Below are 17,500 nucleotides of genomic sequence, written 5' to 3'. Positions count from 1 at the left end.
AACATGAATATTGTAGTTGTATTGATAATGGATGAGAGAACATTTAAACATGGATATTGTAGTTTTATTGATAATGGATGAGAGAACATTTAAACATGGATATTGTAGTTTTATTCATAATGGATGAGATAACATTTACTCTAATTAAGGGGTTTTGTAAATCATTGTATTTTAACTATAAAATGTAGCCTAATTTCACTTTAACTGTATTATTTACTCACATCTTCAATCAAATGTTGTGTTTACATTGTGCAAAAGAAATGTTGCTTTAATTAATACAATACAGTCAAAAAATAAAAGAAACTGAAAGAAAAACATTTTAGAGGTAAATTTGTGGCAGTTCACTTTCTGTACTGAGATTAGACGCACGCACACAGGCACACAGACAATAATCTTAACCCATTCTGAACGGGAACACGTGTTTTAAGCATTATGTTATACTTTAGCTCTTGAAAAATAGTGAAAAAGTGTCGCAAATCATATTCTTTCAGAGCGAGGGGGGTCCCTGGAACAACATATTTTCAGATGGGGGTCGCTGGCCAATTACATATAATTTTGGGGGTCCTTGACATGAAAATGTTTGAGAACCACTGATATAGAAACATGAGGTTTTAACCCTGTGAGACCCACTGATATAGAAATATGAGATTTAACCCTGTAAGAACCACTGATATAGAAACATGAGGTTTAACCCTGTGAGAACCACTGATACAGAAACATAGGGTTTAACCCTGTGATAACCACTGATATAGAAACATGAGATTTAACCCTGTGAGAACCACTGATATAGAAACATGAGGTTTAACCCTGTTAGAACCACTGATATAGAAACATAGGGTTTAACCCTGTTAGAACCACTGATATAGAAACATAGGGTTTAACCCTGTGAGAACTACTGATATAGAAACATAGGGTTTAACCCTGTTAGAACCACTGATATAGAAACATAGGGTTTAACCCTGTGAGAACCACTGATATAGAAACATAGGGTTTAACCCTGTTAGAACCACTGATATAGAAACATAGGGTTTAACCCTGTGAGAACTACTGATATAGAAACATGAGGTTTTTCGGACAAATGTTAGGATTTAGAAGACATTTGTAGAATCGTCCTCAGGTCTAAATGGGTTTACATAATAGTATAGTTTTTTACATTATTGCCGTGGACTTACCGTTACTCTGTATCACGGTGGGAAAAGTGCCCAAGGGCCCCTGGTGCCAAGGGTCCCTGGTGCCAAGGGCCCCTGGTGCCCAAGGGCCCATATGGTAGATCCGGCCCTGCCAAAGTAAAAGTAAAAAAATCACACCCGTGTGAAGTGAGGGGCGCTCTTATCATCGTACATCATCATGCATCATCTCATACTGGCCAATCAGAATGCCTGTTGCCTATTGCCACACATTGACGTCATATTCGGTGACATTTGACCTACTTTCTCCTTTCATCGTCGATGGTAAATATGAGACGTGTTGAGGACAAGATGGTGTAAAGTTTCCCTTCATTGTCGTTTAATGTTTGTGTTGCGACATTTTGTGGAGACAAAAGCTGCTACTGTTCTTCTTAGAGAATATAAACCATGTAAAGGCTTCATAGATTATATTATATATAATATAAAGGCTTCATAGATTCTATTATATATGCATATTGTATTTTATTCACGTCTATATGGTTCTTGTAATTACGTTAATTACGCACAGCTCTTTCTCAACAGAGAATTCAGGCTGGTTTTAAATCGAATGTCTCAAACTGTGACAGACTAGAAAACTGTTGTTTGGACGCCATCTAGTGGTCATCAGCAGACACTACATCTGTCTGAGGATATTATGGATGCTCGAGTCTAGGTTGTATTGATTGATTGATTGATTGATTGAATACTGATCAGTTCACACTGCGTTTTCAGCTTGTAGATCTGCTATTTTCACTGCTTCTTAAAAGTTTGTCTAATTCATGGTTGTGTTTGTTTTTTAATTGAATTAAAAACATCATGTTATCTCTCCTAATGGTACCAACATCATGTTATCTCTCCTAATGGTACCAACATCATGTTATCTCTCCTAATGGTACCAACACCATGTTATCTCTCCTAATGGTACCAACATCATGTTATCTCAACTAATGGTACCAACATCATGTTATCTCTCCTAATGGTACCAACATCATGTTTTCTCTCCTAAAGGTACCAACATCATGTTATCTCTCCCAATGGTACCAACACCATGTTATCTCTCCCAATGGTACCAACATCATGTTATCTCTCCTAATGGTACCGACATCATGGTATCTCTCCTAATGGTACCGACATCATGTTATCTCTCCTAATGGTACCGACATCATGGTATCTCTCCTAATGGTACCAACATCATGTTATCTCTCCTAATGGTACCGACATCATGTTATCTCTCCTAATGGTACCGACATCATGGTATCTCTCCTAATGGTACCGACATCATGTTATCTCTCCTAATGGTACAAACATCATGTTATCTCTCCTAATGGTACCAACACCATGTTATCTCTCCCAATGGTACCAACACCATGTTATCTCTCCCAATGGTACCGACATCATGTTATCTCTCCTAATGGTACCAACATCATGTTATCTCTCCTAATGGTACCAACACCATGTTATCTCTCCTAATGGTACCAACATCATGTTATCTCTCCTAATGGTACCAACATCATGTTATCTCTCCTAATGGTACCAACATCATGTTATCTCTCCTAATGGTACCAACATCATGTTATCTCTCCTAATGGTACCAACATCATGTTATCTCTCCTAATGGTACCAACATCATGTTGTCTCTCCTAATGGTACCAACACCATGTTATCTCTCCTAATGGTACCAACATCATGTTATCTCTCCTAATGGTACCGACATCATGTTATCTCTCCTAATGGTACCGACATCATGTTATCTCTCCTAATGGTACCAACATCATGTTATCTCTCCTAATGGTACCGACATCATGTTATCTCTCCTAATGGTACCGACATCATGTTATCTCTCCTAATGGTACCAACATCATGTTGTCTCTCCTAATGGTACCAACATCATGTTATCTCTCCTAATGGTACCAACATCATGTTATCTCTCCTAATGGTACCGACATCATGTTATCTCTCCTAATGGTACCAACATCATGTTATCTCTCCTAATGGTACCGACATCATGTTATCTCTCCTAATGGTACCACCATCATGTTATCTCTCCTAATGGAACCAACATCATGTTATCTCTCCTAATGGTACCAACATCATGTTATCTCTCCTAATGGTACCAACATCATGTTATCTCTCCTAATGGTACCGACATCGTGTTATCTCTCCTAATGGTACCGACATCGTGTTGTCTCTCCTAATGGTACCAACACCATGTTATCTCTCCTAATGGTACCAACATCATGTTGTCTCTCCTAATGGTACCAACATCATGTTATCTCTCCTAATGGTACCAACATCATGTTATCTCTCCTAATGGTACCAACATCATGTTATCTCTCCTAATGGTACCAACATCATGTTATCTCTCCTAATGGTACCAACATCATGTTATCTCTCCTAATGGTACCAACACCATGTTATCTCTCCTAATGGTACCAACATCATGTTTTCTCTCCTAATGGTACCAACATCATGTTATCTCTCCTAATGGTACCAACATCATGTTATCTCTCCTAATGGTACCAACATCATGTTATCTCTCCTAATGGTACCAAAATCATGTTATCTCTCCTAATGGTACCAACATCATGTTATCTCTCCTAATGGTACCAACACCATGTTGTCTCTCCTAATGGTACCAACACCATGTTATCTCTCCTAATGTCCCTAATGTCATCAAACGGTGGTCCGTGGCTCAAATGGATCTGAGAGGCTAAATGTCATCAGATGGTGGTCCGTGGCTCAAATGGATCTGAGAGGCTAAATGTCATCAGATGGTGGTCCGTGGCTCAAATGGATCTGAGAGGCTAAATGTCATCAGATGGTGGTCCGTGGCTCAAATGGATCTGAGAGGCTAAATGTCATCAAATGGTCTGTGGCTCAAATGATGAATAAATAAATAATGGACAACTTTAAATGTTAAATATAGCTGCAAGCAGCGATAAGGCGGGACCAAGAAAGAAGACAATACGCAATAAGAACAATATGCACAAATACAAATCACTGGCTGAATTGGGCATGTCATTATCCATTACTACAGTGTGATTTGCTGCAATTTTTTTCACGTACAAACTTCTCTTCAACTGGGATTTCAGATAATGGTCCATAGATCGTGTGTAGAACGTTTCACGCAAATTGCTCAAAAGACCAGGCAAAAAAAACTCAGGTCGACCTATAAGCACTTTTTCAAATTGCTCAAAATGGCGGAAAATCTGAGGGCGGAGCTTACTTGTCAAAGTGACAGATGTGTTCCCTATGAGTCAAGGAACGTGTGGAAACAAGTGCCATGACTTTTGGACAAACGAGGCATGAGTTATGACTGTTCAAAGGTTTCATTTTCAAAAAATTGCTATAGCGCCCCCCTTTGACCTATTAGAGTAAGACTGCTTCCAGTGCTATTTGGCATGACCCTCTACCATACTGTAAAATGTCATAAGCATATAACATGTATGTATGTATTAGGGGCAGAAGAAGAATTTTCACAAAAGAGCAATTTTCATCGGCTCATAAAAACTTTTGTGCATTTTGATCAAAGATCCTGGGAGGAGATACATTTTAACTGTTTTTCATATAATTCAAAATGGCGGGTGATCTAAAGGTCAGAGGTCAAAAGTCAGAACACAAAAGTTGTTCGGCATGAGGAGACACATATGTGTATCAAAGTGTCATTGCCAACGGTCAAACGGTTCATGAGATATGCACGTTCAAAGTTTGCATTTTCAATTGAGTGCTATAGCGCCACCCTTTGGCCAATGTTGATGGGCTTCGCATAATCACCGTTTGGCATGGACCTCTACCAGATTCCCGCGTTTCGCGAAAACCGACTGCACGGTTCAGTCAGAACTGCTATTTTTGGCGGAAGGAGAAGAAGAAAAATAAACACAAAAACAATAAGTGACCAAAGTCACTTAGTGACTTCTTAGTCCCTTAATAATATGAAAACTTTGAAAAGGTTTGAAAACCACTTACTTTTTTTTAAACAATATGTTTATTGGTTTTTTCGTTTTTCATACATTCACAACATGTTGATGCTGAAATATAGGAGCGGAGAGGGTCAATACAACAGACCAAGAGACATTTAGCAGAAGTCAGTATATAAACAGATAAATGAGAGTAGGCCTATAGTATAAGATCACTACAGTATTATGAGGCATTTCCATTATCATTACGAAGCATATTCAACACATCAACATTCGTTAAGAGTTGGGTGAAGGGTCCCCAGACTTCATCATACATTACACTTTTTTTCTTCAAAATATAAGTTATCCTTTCCATAGCACAACAGCTGCTCATTTCCCTGAGCCATTGGCTTGCTCATGGTCTCTGAGTGTGTTTCCATGTTAGAGCAATTGTGCGCTTTGCTTGGAGTAGTGACATATCTATGAGAATTAGTTTATTCCTTGGTATGACCAGGGTTACCGGGTACAATCCCAATATGCAGAGTTTTGGATCCAATGGTATCCTTACATCTAAGTAGCCTTGCCAAGCCATGAGGCCCATAGGGCAGGAGCCTATCTCCTGTTTCTGTAGCGTGAGGCAGCTTGATGTACAAGTACACCCCCTGGACATGACGCTAGTATGTCGCAGGGACTTACCCCCAATCCAACCCTTGATGCTGAGTGTCAAGCAGGGAGGCACTGGCCCTTTCTGAAACCAGTCCCTTGACTTGAAGTGCTCTCGGGAGGTTCCCTCATCAGAAAGTGCCCCTCCAGCTGAATCAAGTTGCCTTGATTAGGGTGCTGGGTATAAAAAACTGTTTGGAAATACACTCGCCCTCCTTGTGCAGAAACAGGAAACCGACACCATTCGTTGCCATGGTTACCATCATGCAATTGTGTTACCTGTTATTTTGTTTGTACAGTTATATTGCATTGCATCGTGTATGTTTGTGTGACATGTGGATTTCATTAATATGGAAAAAGGAAATACAGCGTGACTGTCAAAAATGACATGTCATATACATCCATGGTGTTTATAAATCATTGTGTTAAAAGTTGTTTTGTTTGTGTGGTTTCATTTATAGTTTTTTCATGGTGGGGTAAATAAAGAGCCCTTGTGAACATCAGTTGGAGCGTTGTCTATTCTGCATCAGATGAAGATTGTTTAGGAGGAGTTTATTTATCATTTATTTGTGGTGGTAGGCCTACTTACATTTGTAGGTCGCGGTTTCCATGCGGACAGAGAGCAGGGCTGCACAAGGCAATCGAGTCTAGATCAAGGGGCCAGTGAGGCTATTCAACGTTGAAGCTCTGGGCCCTAGTGGTAGGAGGAGGGACTACAGGCGGACCCGTGGATTCATGACCGGGAAACCCAAGGGGCCAGTGAGGCTATTCAACGTTGAAGCTCTCCTCCCTAGTGGTAGGAGGAGGGACTACAGGCGGACCCGTGGATTCATGACCGGGAAACCCCGTGCAGCTGGGCTTTAACATTGAGCGCTCGGTTGCACTTCCGCATTTGACCCATAGAGTATATAAAAGGATAGAGACTGAACTGGCGCGAAGCTCCGCCCCCCCAGCTATTCATGTCAGTGGAAGTTGCTCAGTGGCGTTTTGAAGCACCCGGAAGACTGCCGGAAGTACCGTCTCAGAACGTCTACTTCCGCATTTGACCACCAAATTTTGGTGGTCAAATGCGGAAGTGCAACCGAGCGCTCAATGTTAAAGCCCAGCTGCACGGGGTTTCCCGGTCATGAATCCACGGGTCCGCCTGTAGTCCCTCCTCCTACCACTAGGGCCGAGCGCCTCAACGTTGAATAGCCTCACTGGCCCCTTGATTTGACCACCAAAATTTGGTGGTCAAATGCGGAAGTAGACGTTCTGAGACGGTACTTCCGGCAGTCTTCCGGGTGCTTCAAAACGCCACTGAGCAACTTCCACTGACATGAATAGCTGGGGGGGCGGAGCTTCGCGCCAGTTCAGTCTCTATCCTTTTATATACTCTATGGTCTAGATCAGCACAGACTCGCTCTTGAGGGCTTTATAAGCCACTTCCACTCGAGGCTGCTTGGTTTCGGACGACACTTAATATGGCGCAGCCTCGCGTGAACGCGCATATCGAGGGCAAGTGTGTAGAGCGAGTGGCGAGGAGCTGGTTTCAGAAAGGGGGACTGGGTCCCATTTTTTAGAGTCTTTGGTATGACCCGGCCGGGGATTGAACCCCGACCTCCCAGTCACAGGGCGGACACTCTAACCACAAGGCCACTGAGCTGGTCATCCTTACATTCTATAAAGTATTTGTAAGATCTCGCTCCAAAATGCCACAATCTCTCTGCATTCAGTGAAAAGGCCCTTTGACTGCTCACATTTTACACAAGTGTCTGGAATATGTTTTCATTGAACTGGTGTAATTTAGCTGGTGTTATATAAGTGCGCATCAACCAGTTATATTGTAGCAATCTTAATCTAGTATTTGCAGTTTGTCTGTGTACTTTCGCACATATGGCACCCCAGTCAACCAAGGATATATCATATATCACAGCGATACGCCCTTTACTATAACAATGATCACATATTGATTGATTGAAGAATTTATTAACAGTTTGCAGAATTACAGTACATTTCAAGCACAAACTCAATACAAAGGCTGTTAACTGTGAGTGGACGACCCAATTAAGCATTACACTTGTTTCCAATAGGGTCCACCATGTTCAAATCATCAAAACATTTAGAGACGTACAAATAGACACTTCTATAGACAGAACAGGAATTCATCATAAAGGAGGTAAAAAGGGAAAAGAAACATATACAGTGAGGGGGAAAAAAGGGGTGGGCGGTGGGGGGGATTCACGTTCAGCTCCGTTAATTTTAAAAGCTTAATTTTATAAGTTTATCCATTCCCGAAAGGAATGGACTAATCAATGCTTGGTTACCAGATGCTCTAATAAAGTCTCTTAGCTGTAAATACTTGAAAAATGGCTATTTGAAAGATCACATTTTGTACGTATTTGTTCAAATGTCATCAGATTTCCATCTTGGAACATATCTCCTATTTTAAAACCACTTACTGATTTATATTTAAATGACTATAGTTGCGTTGAATACAGTCAGAGGCCGTTAGGTGGCGCTAATGCACAAATGCATGTGGCAGCGGTGGCCGAACGGATAGCGGCGCGGTCTAGATACCGGAAGGTTCCCAGTTCGAATCAGCCGTTCTGTCTATAGAAGTGTCTATTTTTACGTCTCTAAATGTTTTGATGATTTGAACATGGTGGACCCTGTTGGAAACAAGTGTAATGCTTAATTGGGTCGTCCACTCACAGTTAACAGCCTTTGTATTGAGTTTGTGCTTGAAATGTACTGTAATTCTGCAAACTGTTAATACATTCTTCAATCAACCAATCAATCTGTCCGACACGTTAAATTACCACCGCTGAAATGCCCTTGAACAAGGCATCAACCACTACGATGAAATGTGTTCTATGAGCAGGGCCTGGCTGGAAACAAGTTATTGAGCTTAGCCCAGATACCCTGGGTAAATATAGATTTCATTTCATTTCATTTCATGTCTGACAACAACCGCAAAGAAAAATAGACGAAGAAGAGTGGACCGGAAGGACGCACGGAGCCATTTGACCGACGGACCGGAAGCAGCGTGAGGTGACTGTAGTCGTTCTGGTGAGTCGAGGATAAAAAAACTACACTAGTTCTGTTTTAATGCGACTTTAATAGTTTGTTTTAATACAACATTTTATATCATACATGTTTAATAATAATAACAACCTAAAGACTCTTTATTAGTGTCGTTTTTTATTGTAAATATAATAAATACCCTGATGGCGGGAGGCTGTGCTGCTGCAACCTCATGCACTGTGTGTGCGTGTGTGTGACTGTGTGCGCGCGCGCGCGTGTGTGTGTGACTGTGTGTGCGCGCGTGTGTGTGTATGCGTGCGTGCGTGCGTGACTGTGTGAGAGTAACGCGTGTGTGACTGTGTGCGTGTCTGTGTGAGTGTTTGTGTGTGTGTGTGTGCGAGTGTGTGACTGTGTGTGTGTGTGTGAGAGAGTAACGTGTGTGTGTGCGTGTCTGTGTGTGAGTACCGTGTGTGTGTGTGTGTGTGTGTGTGTGTGTGTGTGTGTGTGCGTGTCTGTGTCTGTGTGTGTGAGTACCGTGTGCGTGCGTGCGTGCACCGGATGTTGCTACAATTATTTAAAAACTAGGATTCTCTAAATGAACACAGTTTCCAACCAGGTGGTCCCCATGCTGTTGTTTTAGTTTCCAACCAGGTGGTCCCCATGCTGTTGTTTTAGTTTCCAACCAGGTGGTCCCCATGCTGTTGTTTTAGTTTCCAACCAGGTGGTCCCCATGCTGTTGTTTTAGTTTCCAACCAGGTGGTCCCCATGCTGTTGTTTTAGTTTCCAACCAGGTGGTCCCCATGCTGTTGTTTTAGTTTCCAACCAGGTGGTCCCCATGCTGTTGTTTTAGTTTCCAACCAGGTGGTCCCCATGCTGTTGTTTTCAACCAGGTGGTCCCCATGCTGTTGTTTTAGTTTCCAACCAGGTGGTCCCCATGCTGTTGTTTTCAACCAGGTGGTCCCCATGCTGTTGTTTTAGTTTCCAACCAGGTGGTCCCCATGCTGTTGTTTTCAACCAGGTGGTCCCCATGCTGTTGTTTTAGTTTCCAACCAGGTGGTCCCCATGCTGTTGTTTTAGTTTCCAACCAGGTGGTCCCCATGCTGTTGTTTTAGTTTCCAACCAGGTGGTCCCCATGCTGTTGTTTTAGTTTCCAACCAGGTGGTCCCCATGCTGTTGTTTTCAACCAGGTGGTCCCCATGCTGTTGTTTTCAACACAGTTTCCAACCAGGTGGTCCCCATGCTGTTGTTTTCAACCAGGTGGTCCCCATGCTGTTGTTTTCAACCAGGTGGTCCCCATGCTGTTGTTTTCCTCGACTAAAACTAAGACGGAAAAGGTTTGTCGACTGTAGGCTACCTTTTTCCCACTGACGAAAACTAAAATGGAAACTAAATGAAAGCGAAGCTATTATGACTAAAATAATGTGAGACTAAATATATTGACAATTTCGTCAACAAATAAAACCTAGACTAAAATAGGAAGGGACTAGTGGTCGTGGACAAGAGATCCAGTAAGTAGGCTATAAGTCATTTTACACTTGGTTGAATGCTGAAAATAGCTACATTCAAATCAACTGTAGATTTAGTCGACTGAAATCGCATGACATTTAGTCGACTAAAACTAGACTAACACTAAAACATTCCAGGTGACTACAACGTGACTAGAGAGTTGGTAACCAAATGGACCCTTATTAGATCTTTGACAGTGATGTAAATAGGTGTTCAATGTAATGAGTCCCAGGATGCAGGGATGGTCTTTTAGAAATGAGTCCCAGGATGCAGGGATGGTCCTTTAGAAATGAGTCCCAGGATGCAGGGATGGTCTTTTAGAAATGAGTCCCAGGGACATTTTATGAGTCCCACTTCAACCACGTTAGGAGTCATATTTTTGCCATTTTTACAAATTGCAGCATTTAACTCCCATTTCATTTTATATGGTTATAATGTGGTTATATTATTCATGTAGAAAACAGAAGAAGAAATGATTATTATAACTAAAGCTAGCAAAATAAACTAGAATTACCTACTAGAGGTCGTTGTTTTATTGCGTCTAAACGTATAGTATATAAACTGCGTTTTAGGATGCAAAATGCACCCTATTTTAATCTCTGGAATTTTATGTGTTGTTCTTACAGTAAGTCGCTCCTACATTGTAAAGTATAGGGCGTTGGACCAACGCCCTATACTTTACAATGTAGGCATTTATCAGACGCTCTTTGGTTCCACACATTTTGTATCACGATGTCGAGGTATTTAACCCATTCTGGGCGGGAACCCCTTTTGGTGTTTCAAGCGTTATGTTATACTTTAGCTATTGAAAAATAGCAGATCTACAAGCTCGTAGCTTCTAGCTTAGTCCCTTTCGGGACCCTCGGTTAAGCTTTTTCTGATGTTTGTACATCGCTTAACACGTAGGGTCCCTTATCAGTTCGTAAGCACTCAATAGGACTCATGTCACCACCGCTCTGCGCTCCGCTTGAGTGGTGGTGAGATGTTTCAAAGATGAAAAAAGCGGCTATAGGAGACAACGGAAACGTGGGATTTTTAAGTATTTGTTTCACATTTTGGCTGCTCTGAAATTCTCTCTTCCTTGACTTCCTTATTGACTTCCCATTGTACCGCCTCCCGCACCGAGACTGGCTAGCTGTGACAGAGCACTGTCCCTTATACGAACTGATAAGGGACCCTAAGGCACTGTCCCTTATACGAACTGATAAGGGACCCTAATGCACTGTCCCTTATACGAACTGATAAGGGACCCTAATGCACTGTCCCTTATACGAACTGATAAGGGACCCTAAGGCACTGTCCCTTATACCAGGGTTCCCCAATTAATTTTCCTCAAGGGCCATATTTTGACTAGGGTACCAGGCTGGGGGCCGAGTCCGCACGCGTGAGGTCGAGGTCTTGCCCTGAAAATTCATTTTCAGGGCAAGACCCCATTTGAAAAGGATGCCCAGTTTGACATGCATAGGCTACTGACCCCCATTTAATGCCATTTATATCTGGGAAAGAGCGTCTGATAAATGCCTACATTGTAAAGTATACTTTACAATGTAGGAGCGACTTACTGTAAGAACAACACATAAAATTCCAGAGATTAAAATAGGGTGCAAAAAAAAAATCTTTTTTATTTTATTTATTTTTTAATTCTTCCGCGGGCCGCAAGGGGGCGCTCTGCGGGCCGCAAATGGCCCGCGGGCCGCCTATTGGGGAACCCTGCCTTATACGAACTGATAAGGGACCCTAAGGCACTGTCCCTTATACGAACTGATAAGGGACCCTAAGGCACTGTCCCTTATACGAACTGATAAGGGACCCTAAGGCACTGTCCCTTATACGAACTGATAAGGGACCCTACGTGTTAAAGGACCACTTTTAAACCTATCTTCATATAATAGGTCCTCACTAATAATCATGAAAAAATGGCACGATTTTTTTCTACTCAGTCTGTGTCTCATAGGAGGGCTGTGGACAGTTTAGAAACCGTCTTCCAGTGACATCATCATTAGGCAGATTTCTTTTTTAAACAATTTTCATCGTGAGAACGATGGCTTCCATTTTCGCATTGCAACTTTTCAGGACTAGAAAGCCTGCAGTTTCTATTAGCTTGTATTCCCCATCGATGATGTCACTGGAAGACGGTTTCTGAACTGCCCACAGCCCTCCTATGAGACACAGACCGAGTAGAAAAAAAATTGCACCATTTTTTCATGATTATTAGTGAGGACCTATTATATGAAGATAGGTTGAAAAGTGGTGAAGTGGTCCTTTAAGCGATGTACAAACATCAGAATAGCTTAACCGAGGGTCCCGAAAGGGGCTATTTCTAGGTCTGCTGCTTTTGAAAAGTCGTGAAAATGTGGTGCAAATCTTTGAATATTATATTCTTTCAGAGCAGAACGTTTTCAACTCAAATCTTTGAATATTATATTCTTTCAGAGCAGAACGTTTTCAACTCAAATCTTTGAATATTATATTCTTTCAGAGCAGAACGTTTTCAACTCAAATCTTTGAATATTATATTCTTTCAGAGCAGAACGTTTTCAACTCAAATCTTTGAATATTATATTCTTTCAGAGCAGAACGTTTTCAACTCAAATCTTTGAATATTATATTCTTTCAGAGTAGAACGTTTTCAACTCAAATCTTTGAATATTATATTCTTTCAGAGCAGAACGTTTTCAACTCAAATCTTTGAATATTATATTCTTTCAGAGCAGAACGTTTTCAACTCAAATCTTTGAATATTATATTCTTTCAGAGCAGAACGTTTTCAACTCAAATCTTTGAATATTATATTCTTTCAGAGCAGAACGTTTTCAACTCAAATCTTTGAATATTATATTCTTTCAGAGCAGAACGTTTTCAACTCAAATCTTTGCTTCTGGGAGGAGACTGCATATGGAACAACACATTTTCCCATGTGGGTCCACAGCCACATACAGATCATTCTGGGGGTCCTTTCCTTGACGTGAAAAAGGTTGAGCACCACTGAAATAGAAACATAGGGTTTTTTTCAGAAAACTGTCATGATTTAGAAGACATTTTGTAGAATCGTCCTCAGGTCTAAATGTTTTTACAGGTATTTCAATGCTCTGTGTCTTCCAGCTTCATCCAGATCTTCCGTCCAGAGCAGATATGTTCCGCAGAGCTTCCAGTCTGGTGAGATGTTTTTTTTATTTTTTATGATCAGTACTTTATTTGGATTTTTTGAGTTGTGTAAACCACTCCTACAACTGGCTTTGTTAGTCTGTCTGTGCTCAAAGAATGAGCATGGTTGCTACGGTCACCCAGTTCACCCGGGTGTGATTTCATTATGTCAGACATTACGTCAGAACACAGCTGATCAGGCTATATAATACCTTACACCACTCAGTTCACACGGGTGTGATTTTTACAAATACAGAAAACAGAAAACAAAAGACGAACACAAGCAACAACAACAACAACAGAATACGTATGCATGGACATTATGTATGAACACAGAAACATAATATAAAACAAGGATAGACAAGATAAACAAATAAAAATACAAATAAATCAAATTCAAAGTTGAAATTAGTTTACACGACCAAACACGCAAGCATCATCAACCGTGTCATATGTATACTAATACAGTAAACAATCAAAAGGGCATTGCCTGACCATGGATCACATCAAGGACCTGCAACATGACTGAGGAACACGTTCCACTTCCAATCATATTTATCCAACTGATTATTCATCTTAAAGGATAACCTCTCCAAAGCAGCCACAGTACCAAGCTGAGTGAACCATACATGTGCTGGAGGCAAAACCTCAGACTTCCATTCCCCATTCACCGCCACCAGGGGGCGCCAAAAGTCCCAGACCGCCACCATATATATATTATTTTATTTTATATATATCTTTTTTACCGTGTTATAAAACACGAAAAACACGTCCTTGGCGCTCCAGGACATCATGAAAAAGAAGTTAAATAAGTCCTTGGCGACCATTGAGTTTTAACAATGATTTTCCTGCCCTCACTTTTGATTTGCATTGACTTTTTATAGCCGGGGAGCCCCAGGCCCCCCCCCCCCCCCCCCCAGGCCCAAGACATCAAGGAATAGAGGGTATGCGCGTGACATCATCATCAAACCCGGAAGTTATGCAGGAACGCCTACTGAGTGGCAAAAAACTACTTTCTGGCCTTGACAGCCCATACATCCAAACAGAAAAGATTGCATTAAACAACATTAAACAATGTTAAACTCACTTTGCCTGTTGCTTTGCCACTCGATGTGCCACTCGATGTGCCATTCACTTAAAGCATGGCCATACCCTCTATAGAGTTTAACCTGTGATGTCATGCCGTAGGCCTAGTTTTAATTTGTTTTTTTCCTATTCATTTGGTCATTAACTCATTCTGGGCGGGAACTCCGTTTGGTGTTTTATGCATTATGTTATACTTTAGCTGTTGAAAAATAGCAGCACTCGGTGCCGCGCTAGGAGTAGAGATGCAACGATACTGATTTTTCAATTCCGATCCGATCCGATATATTAATTTTTGAAATTTCCCGATACACTCCCGATATCCGATATTTTACATAGCAAAAAAATGTAATACAAAATGCGACATTTATTTTTGGTAGCGTGGCATTGGTTAGAGATCTCAATTTAGTCAGACCATTATTAACACTATCCTAAACCCTAACCTAACCCAAGCCACGATGATTTGTAACCCGCAGCATGGGTCTGACTAACGAGTGGTTTGACTTGAGGGAAGTCCCCTTATTTTTGAGGGGCGCAAGCCCCTCCTATATTCAGCTAAGTGTAGATTTTTGTCTTACACAAACATTAAATTCCTGTTGACAATGAATGGAGAATTTACATCATAGTGTCTGAGCAAATAGACATGTTACGTCATGATGATGTACAATGATAAGAGTGCCCCTCACTTCACACGGGTGTGATTTTTTTAATTGTAGAATAGGCTTCAAATAATAGAGCAGTCATACTATTAATATTGTTTGTTGTGTAATGTTACACAAGGGTGTAATACACAGCATATCTCTAAATAGCAAATAATGTACAAATGCCTTACATTTAAATTCAAAGAGGGGATGTTTATGGTTAAGTGTTTAAAAATAAGAATAAGAAGTGTTTAACCTGTAAACCTTAAGGAAATGGCAACCTGTTAATTAATAGTATGTTTTTTTTTAATTATTATTATTATTATGTGCAAAGGTACCTTTTTACCCCTAAAGTGATGCCTGCATGTAACCTGTTAATTAATACTATGGTATATTAATAATAATAATAATAGTAATTATTATTATTGCTATGTACAGTGGTACCTTTTACCCCTAATGTGATGCCTGGAATCAGCTGCGCTATCATGTGCCAAAATAGCCTGGCTAACAAGCCTTGAGCCTTACCGACAGAACTCGGGGAGAAAAAAAATACCTCAGGTCTCAGGACGTTTGTTATGGTGCTGGTGTTGTGTTTATGCAACTTTAGTTTGCAAACTCTGTCTTTGTCTTAAGAATTGCACTAAACTTACAATCTGAATCAATATTTGAGCTTCTGAGTTCTGACAACAATGTCATGGTTTGATAACTGAGCCAATTATATAAAGACGGATTTAACCGCGACGACGACGTGCGCTTATTCTTCATCATCGTCACAGCAGCATTTCCAATGGCAATAATAAAGTTACAAAGATTGAATCACATAGCGCTAAACAGCACGTGTGTGCTGCAGTTAATATATAGCAGAAGAATGGATTACAAGAGCAATATCATCAACAACAATGTCAGAACGCAGCTGTGGTGTGGAGATGATCGAGTCTCCACCACACAACTGCGCATGCAGTGACTTGACTGATCCTTGCGACGACGGGTAAACTTTATACTTCTAATACTGTTAAATTAAGTCTGTAAGTGATTCCATTCTCTTGCATATTGCACCTTAGTGGGTCTTTTTTTCTATAGTCTCTGTTTGCAGTCTGTGTATACATACTGGAGGTTGGATTCGCTCACTGCACTGTCTGTGCAGAACGGACTGTAGTAAACATTAAACACGTTTCCCCCTCCTGTATCGGAGCGTGTATCGGTGGCGTCAAATCCGATCTCCGATACATTAATTAAGCTGGATCGGAGGCCGATCCCGATATAATATCGGATCGGTTGCATCTCTAGCTAGGAGCTTTACTAGTAGATCTGCTAAATCGTGAAAATGAGATGAGAACATTTACCATGGTGTGTTTTGGGTGCGTTTGATTCGTCTCATTGGATAAGAACATTTACCATGGTGTGTTTTGGGTGCGTTTGATTCGTCTCATTGGATAAGAACATTTACCATGGTGTGTTTTGGGTGCGTTTGATTCGTCTCATTGGATAAGAACATTTACCATGGTGTGTTTTGGGTGCGTTTGATTCGTCTCATTGGATAAGAACATTTACCATGGTGTGTTTTGGGTGCGTTTGATTCGTCTCATTGGATAAGAACATTTACCATGGTGTGTTTTGGGTGCGTTTGATTCGTCTCATTGGATAAGAACATTTACCATGGTGTGTTTTGGGTGCGTTTGATTCGTCTCATTGGATAAGAACATTTACCATGGTGTGTTTGATTCGTCTCATTGGATAAGAACATTTACCATGGTGTGTTTGATTCGTCTCATTGGATAAGAACATTTACCATGGTGTGTTTGATTCGTCTCATTGGATAAGAACATTTACCATGGTGTGTTTTGGGTGCGTTTGATTCGTCTCATTGGATAAGAACATTTACCATGGTGTGTTTTGGGTGCGTTTGATTCGTCTCATTGGATAAGAACATTTACCATGGTGTGTTTTGGGTGCGTTTGATTCGTCTCATTGGATAAGAACATTTACCATGGTGTGTTTTGGGTGCGTTTGATTCGTCTCATTGGATAAGAACATTTACCATGGTGTGTTTTGGGTGCGTTTGATTCGTCTCATTGGATAAGAACATTTACCATGGTGTGTTTTGGGTGCGTTTGATTCGTCTCATTGGATAAGAACATTTACCATGGTGTGTTTTGGGTGCGTTTGATTCGTCTCATTGGATAAGAACATTTACCATGGTGTGTTTTGGGTGCGTTTGATTCGTCTCATTGGATAAGAACATTTACCATGGTGTGTTTTGGGTGCGTTTGATTCGTCTCATTGGATAAGAACATTTACCATGGTGTGTTTTGGGTGCGTTTGATTCGTCTCATTGGATAAGAACATTTACCATGGTGCGTTTGATTCGTCTCATTGGATAAGAACATTTACCATG

At 40.9% G+C, this 17,500-nt stretch overlaps 1 protein-coding gene across 2 annotated transcripts in view; it reads left to right on the top strand.

The window, feature by feature from the left end:
• Positions 1 to 8,684: 8,684 nt before the first annotated feature.
• ssbp1 (single-stranded DNA binding protein 1) overlaps positions 8,685 to 17,500 on the top strand; it is an 18,340-nt gene continuing 9,524 nt past the window's right edge. The window contains exons 1-2 of one of the 2 annotated variants that reach the window (XM_079531196.1): positions 8,685 to 8,776; positions 13,340 to 13,393. In XM_079531196.1, coding sequence (XP_079387322.1) covers positions 13,370 to 13,393 — 24 coding nt within the window. In that variant the 5' untranslated portion in view covers positions 8,685 to 8,776; positions 13,340 to 13,369. Of the gene's footprint in view, positions 8,777 to 13,313; positions 13,394 to 17,500 lie in introns of both variants that reach the window. The other variant, XM_079531195.1, reaches the window with a different exon arrangement.

The sequence above is a fragment of the Electrona antarctica genome (assembly GCF_951216825.1).
Source record: "Electrona antarctica genome assembly, contig: scaffold_58, whole genome shotgun sequence".
In the NCBI taxonomy this organism is placed as follows: domain Eukaryota; kingdom Metazoa; phylum Chordata; class Actinopteri; order Myctophiformes; family Myctophidae; genus Electrona; species Electrona antarctica.
Note: the sequence above shows the minus strand (reverse complement) of the source record. Positions and strands in the feature narration are given on the sequence as shown.